Source organism: Pleurodeles waltl, chromosome 8 (assembly GCF_031143425.1).
Source record: "Pleurodeles waltl isolate 20211129_DDA chromosome 8, aPleWal1.hap1.20221129, whole genome shotgun sequence".
Classification (NCBI taxonomy): Eukaryota; Metazoa; Chordata; class Amphibia; order Caudata; family Salamandridae; genus Pleurodeles; species Pleurodeles waltl.
Window position 1 is genome coordinate 49,324,822 of NC_090447.1, and position 6,000 is coordinate 49,330,821.

Sequence of the window (6,000 nt, forward strand, 5' to 3'; positions counted from 1 at the left end):
CTGTGACACGGGGGTCTCTGTGGTGTGGCCCTCTATCAGGTGAGGTGCTTTGTGTCACAGAGAGTCTCTGTGGCTCTGCGGTGTGGCCCTCTATCAGATGAGGTGCACTGTGACACAGGGGTCTCTGTGGCTCTGGGGTGTGGCCCTCTATCAGATGCGGTGCCCTGTGACACGGGGGTCTCAGTGGTGTGGCCCTCTATCAGATAAGGTGCTTTGTGTCACAGAGGGTCTCTGTGGCTCTGCGGTGTGGCCCTCTATCAGATGCGGTGCCCTGTGACACAAGGATCTCTGTGGCTCTGGGGTGTGGCCCTCTATCAGATGAGGTGCCCTGTGACACGGGGGTCTCTGTGGTGTGGCCCTCTATCAGATGAGGTGCACTGTGACACAGAGGGTCTCTGGGGTGCGGTCCTTTATCAGATGAGGTGCCCTGTGACACAGGGGTCTCTGTGGCTCTGGGGTGTGGCCCTCTATCAGATGCGGTGCCCTGTGACACGGGGGTCTCTGTGGTTCTGGGGTGTGGCCCTCTATCAGATGCGGTGCCCTGTGACACGGGGGTCTCTGTGGTGTGGCCCTCTATCAGGTGAGGTGCTTTGTGTCACAGAGGGTCTCTGTGGCTCTGCGGTGTGGCCCTCTATCAGATGAGGTGCCCTGTGACACAGAGGTCTCTGTGGCTCTGGGGTGTGGCCCTCTATCAGATGCGGTGCCCTGTGACACGGGGGTCTCTGTGGTGTGGCCCTCTATCAGATGAGGTGCTTTGTGTCACAGAGGGTCTCTGTGGCTCTGCGGTGTGGCCCTCTATCAGATGCGGTGCCCTGAGACACAAGGGTCTCTGTGGCTCTGGGGTGTGGCCCTCTATCAGATGCGGTGCACTGTGACACGGGGGTCTCTGTGGCTCTGGGGTGTGGTCCTCTATCAGATGCGGTGCCCTGTGACACGGGGGTCTCTGTGGTGTGGCCCTCTATCAGATGAGGTGCTTTGTGTCACAGAGGGTCTCTGTGGCTCTGGGGTGTGGCCCTCTATCAGATGCGGTGCACTGTGACACGGGGGTCTCTGTGGCTCTGGGGTGTGGCCCTCTATCAGATGCGGTGCACTGTGACACGGGGGTCTCTGTGGCTCTGGGGTGTGGCCCTCTATCAGATGAGATGCCCTGTGACACAGGGGGTCTCTGCGGTGTGGCCCTCTATCAGATGCGGTGCCCTGTGACACAAGGGTCTCTGTGGCTCTGGGGTGTGGCCCTCTATCAGATGAGGTGCCCTGTGACACGGGGGTCTCTGTGACTCTGCGGTGTGGCCCTCTATCAGATGCGGTGCACTGTGACACAGGGGGTCTCTGCGGTGTGGCCCTCTATCAGATGCGGTGCCCTGTGACACAAGGGTCTCTGTGGCTCTGGGGTGTGGCCCTCTATCAGATGAGGTGCCCTGTGACACAGGGGATCTCTGTGTCTCTGGGGTGTGGTCCTCTATCAGGTGAGGTGTCCTGTCACACAGGGGGTCTCTTTGGCTCTGGGGTGTGGCCCTCTATCAGATGAGGTGCCCTGTAGCAGACTGTGCCTCTTGGCGCTGTTGTATGCGTCGCCTCTATCACAAGAGGTGCAGCCTGTGCTTCTTGGCGCTGTGGTAGGCGTCTCCTCTATCACAAGAGGTGCAGCCGGTGCTTCTTGGCGCTGTGGTAGGCGTCTCCTCTATCACAAGAGGTGCAGCCGGTGCTTCTTGGCGCTGTGGTATGCGTCGCCTCTATCACAAGAGGTGCAGCCGGTGCCTCTTGGCGCTGTGGTACGTGTCTCCTCTGTGGTGCACGTCTCCTCAATCACAAAAGGTGTCCTGCAGCAGACGGCGCCTCTTGGCGCTGTGGCGAATGCCCCTTCATCATTAGTGCCACTGCAGCAGATGGATGCCTTTACTGAAGCGTCGGGTTATTCCCCATCTATGGCAAGAGGTACACTCAACAGAGTGATATTATCGGGGGGTGGGGGGGGGGGCTGCGCCGCATTTACTCCCCTGGGGTGGGTGGGGGGGGAGTCGGCGGGCACATTCCTGTGCACTGTGTGAGTGACAGGGGGAGACCGTCTGTAGAGACAGTCACCACATAAATATCTAGAAATATCGGTGTCTCTCGGAAGAGTGATGTCTGTGTGAGATGTCCCCCCCCCCCCCCAAATGACATCAATGTATCTCACGCTCAGTATGGGTCCCAGCCCAGGCCACGGGATTTATGTGGCGGGTGGACCACATTATGCGGCGATGTAGACCACATTAAGCGCCTAAAAAAGGCAAACTATGAGAAATAATGCAGCACATTTTGTGGCGGTATTACTTCACCATGTTGTCACTTTTACAAGATAACACTGTCCAGAGAAAGGTTTCGCCGGATTTATATACGTTTAACTCATGAATACAACAGTTGGGTGGCCTGCCGCTGCGCATCAACACATGTGGCAAAGTTCTTAGAAACTTTCGCCTGGCCTACCAACATTGTTTGTAAAAGTATAAAAATCTACAGAAAATGATGGATTATGCGTCAAGAGCGGCAAATCCATAGTTATGCGGAAAACGCCGCAGAATCGCATAATTCCAGTATGTCTGGTCCCCGGCAGCCGTCAGTCTGTCACCCAGGAGGCTCACTGCGGGGGTCTCTCCTGAGCCCACTCCCTCGAATACCCTTCTCTTTGGGGGCGATTTGCCACTTGCCCTGCGCCCCCCACCGCTGTTGGACTAGTCCAAGCACCCTCACCTCTTGCCCCCTTATAATGGGAGGGCTGGCACATGTGAGTGAGTGCGTGCGTGAGTGTATAGGTGAGTACCTGCATATGGGAATTAGTGGATGGCTATATGGTTGACCAAGTGACTCACTGAGTGAATGATTTATTGAGTGGGTGACTGAGTGACTGACTGACTGAGTGTGTGACTGACTGATTGAGAGAGAACCCTGCAGCATTACCCGGCTGAAAGTGAAATCAGTGAGCCAGCCCTGTACGTTGTCTGCCTTTACACCCACCACCCCCTTCACCCGCTGCCTCATAGCTCGGTCGGTGCTGCACAAATTCAATGGAACAAAGCGACTCGAAGGCTCACTGACGGTGCAGAAGGCGCTATGCAGCTAAAGAGATGTACGTAACTCACCGCGGCTACCTACAGCTCTTTCAGCATGAGTGAGTGACCCCCGATCCCCGCCACCCCCGTGGCGTTAGTGGCCCTGGTGAGCTGGTGCACTGAGTCCACGCAGGCACGGGGGCGCTGTGCGTGGCCCCCTGTGTCTGCAGACACGGCGCAGACAGAGCTCTGCCAGGGAGGGAGCACAGCGAAAAACCATCAATGGGGAAACAAGCAGAGGAACACACCGGAGACGGGGAGAGGCAGAGAATGTTGGGATGAGAGGGAAGGAGGGATGGGTACAGAGGGGAAGAAGAAGGAAAGTGAAGTGTGCCAGGAAAGATGGAAGACGGGTGAAAGGTGGGAGAGAGGGTTAAAGGGATGACTGGTGGAAGAGGGCAAGGACTGACTGATGGAAAGGAATGGATGGATGGATGGAAGGGTAAGAGAGAAGAATGCATGAACTTATTGAAGGGTGGATGGGTGAGAAGATGGATGGAAGGAGGATGGATGGGCGGGTGAGTGAATAGATGCCAAAGTGGATGGGTGGATGGATAGATGGATGTGTGGATGGATGGATAAAAGACAGAAGAATGCATGAACATATTGATGGGTGTATGAGTGAAAAGATGGATGGATGGAAGGAAGGATGGATAGATGGATGAAAGTATGATGGGTGGATGGATGGAAGGAAGGATGGATAAAGGGATGAAATGATGATGGATGGAAGGATGATGTATTGATGGATGGGTGGATGGATGGGTGGATGGATGGGTGGGTGGATGGATGGATGGGTTGATGGATGGGTGGATGGGTGGATGGATGGATGGAAGGATGGATAGATGGATGAAAGGATGATGGGTGGATGGATGGGTGGGTGGATGGAAGGAAGGATGGATAAAGGGATGAAATGATGATGGATGGAAGGATGATGTATTGATGGATGGATGGGTGGGTGGATGAATGAATGGGTGGATGGATGGCTGGGTGGATGGATGGGTGGATGGATGGGTGGGTGGATGGATGGATGATGGATGGATGGAAGGATGGATGGGTGGGTGGATGGATGGAGCAATAGGCAGGTGTATGAGAAGGTGAAGGTGTGACAGGTGAATGGATGAATAGACTGGAGGATAACTGGGCGGAAGAGGGTGAGAGGAACTTTTCTTATTAGGGTCGCATTTGCTCGCTTCACACACTCGGTCTGGTTAAACGTATGTTTCAAGTGTGTGTGTGGGGGGGGAGGTATTTTAATTTTCTGGCTCCTCTCACGTCCCTCCCGTGTGTTTCTCATACTTCTTCAGACTAGAGCCCCGCACGTTCCTCAGCATTGTCCACCTTTGTCAATAAGAAAGGAGGGATATAGAGTGACCTGCCGAGGATCGCTCAGTTATGGTCAGTTACAGGCGCCGGGAGTAGAGAACCCACGTTCTCTTTTTCAAATTCAGTAACTTATCCACGTCACTGCCCCCTGACAACGTACCATACTGTTCGTGCACGTCTGCATTGTTCAAAGGCGCTGCGAAGTTAACCCAAAGCGACCAGTTGGCGCTATGTAACATTCACAAAAGGCCCCCCCAAGCCGTACCTCTGGGCGCCGCGCTCCTCCTCCGCAGCAGCTGCTCGCAGGTCAGGTTCCAGGTGCTCGCGTTGCCGCTGTAGCTGGCGGGGGGCAAAGCGCCTTGACGGCACAGCAGCTCCATCAAGGAGCTGTTGTGTTCCCCCAGCCTCAGGAGGGAGCTCGAGTTCTCCCCCATCCTCAGGAACTCCATGGCCGCTTCTTCTCAAAGTCCACAAGTTCTCGACGAGAAGTTAAAAAGCCAAGAGAAGTGAAAGCAGAGAGGATGTTATCTCTCGGGGTCCCAGCTGAAGCGGGGTGGGGGGCTCCTAGGTTCTTTCACGGCTCGCCACTGCGGGGTGTCCTTTTCACTCTCAGCATTTTCTCTTTTAATTAAAGCAAACTTTAATCATTGAGGAGCGGGGGCTCCCGGGGGCTCTGCTTTCCTCCAGCCCTTCAGATCTATTCCCACCACATAAAATAAAGAGAACAGAGGACCCCAAAAGCTACCGGGGTTCAGGAATCACGTCTATGCTTTGGGGCCAAACGGGAGCAGTAAAGTACTTTTTAAAACAGTTTCAAAGAACCAAGAAAAAAAAAAGACACAACTTCTCCGACTTTCGGGGAAAACACAATTGCTGAGGCTGTCAGAAGTAATCCCGCAGGTTGTGGGTGGTGGCACTGATATGTGGCAGGCACCCCAGAGTGCCTCTAGGAGCTGCTGCCAGGCCTGGTCCCTGGTGCCTCCTCTGGTCCTGCCTCCCCTGGTCCTGCCCCTCAGCTCCCGGAGGTGCCCTGGCTGGGGATGCTCTGGGCAGGATGTCCAGCTGCCTGCGTCCTGTCCCTCTGTGTGCGCGGAGTGTGCAGGGCACAGCTCTGTATTCCATCACACACCGGCGAGGGACGCGCAGGGGCGGGATCCGCGGGCGCAGCGCGCCCTCTGCCGGCGGCGGGCGGGATGGCAGCTCTTAATTAGCCGAGCCCACTTAAGATTTCTGCGCTTGTTTGATTGTTTTCCTAGAGAGAGCGTTTCTCTGTGTTTGTTCCTTTATTCAACATACAGTTTGCTTTGCTTTCTGTACGCCATATTCACAAAAATATCCTTAACTCCGTATCTGATTTTTTTTGCCTCCCAGAACGAAACTGGTAAACGCACGTTTTTTTAGGATAATGGCGGGAGCCTGAGACAGTCGCGGGTTTCTGGGATAATTTCTCCTTAATATGTGATAAACACAGCACCGTGATTTATGTGCTCTCTGGTGGGTGTTTTGGTATAATCTAAAGGCTTCGTTCGCGACAGGGCCAACTCAACCCTTCATCTTTCTGAGTTAGAAAATGGATAATGGAATTGAA

At 54.7% G+C, this 6,000-nt stretch overlaps 1 protein-coding gene across 1 annotated transcript in view; it reads right to left on the reverse strand.

Moving 5' to 3' along the window:
- CCKBR (cholecystokinin B receptor) overlaps positions 1–5,510 on the reverse strand; it is a 248,525-nt gene extending 243,015 nt beyond the window's left edge. The window contains exon 1 of the mRNA XM_069203672.1: positions 4,678–5,510. Within this exon, the coding sequence (XP_069059773.1) occupies positions 4,678–4,861 (184 nt within the window). The 5' untranslated portion in view covers positions 4,862–5,510. The remainder of the gene's footprint in view (positions 1–4,677) is intronic.
- Positions 5,511–6,000: the final 490 nt, after the last annotated feature.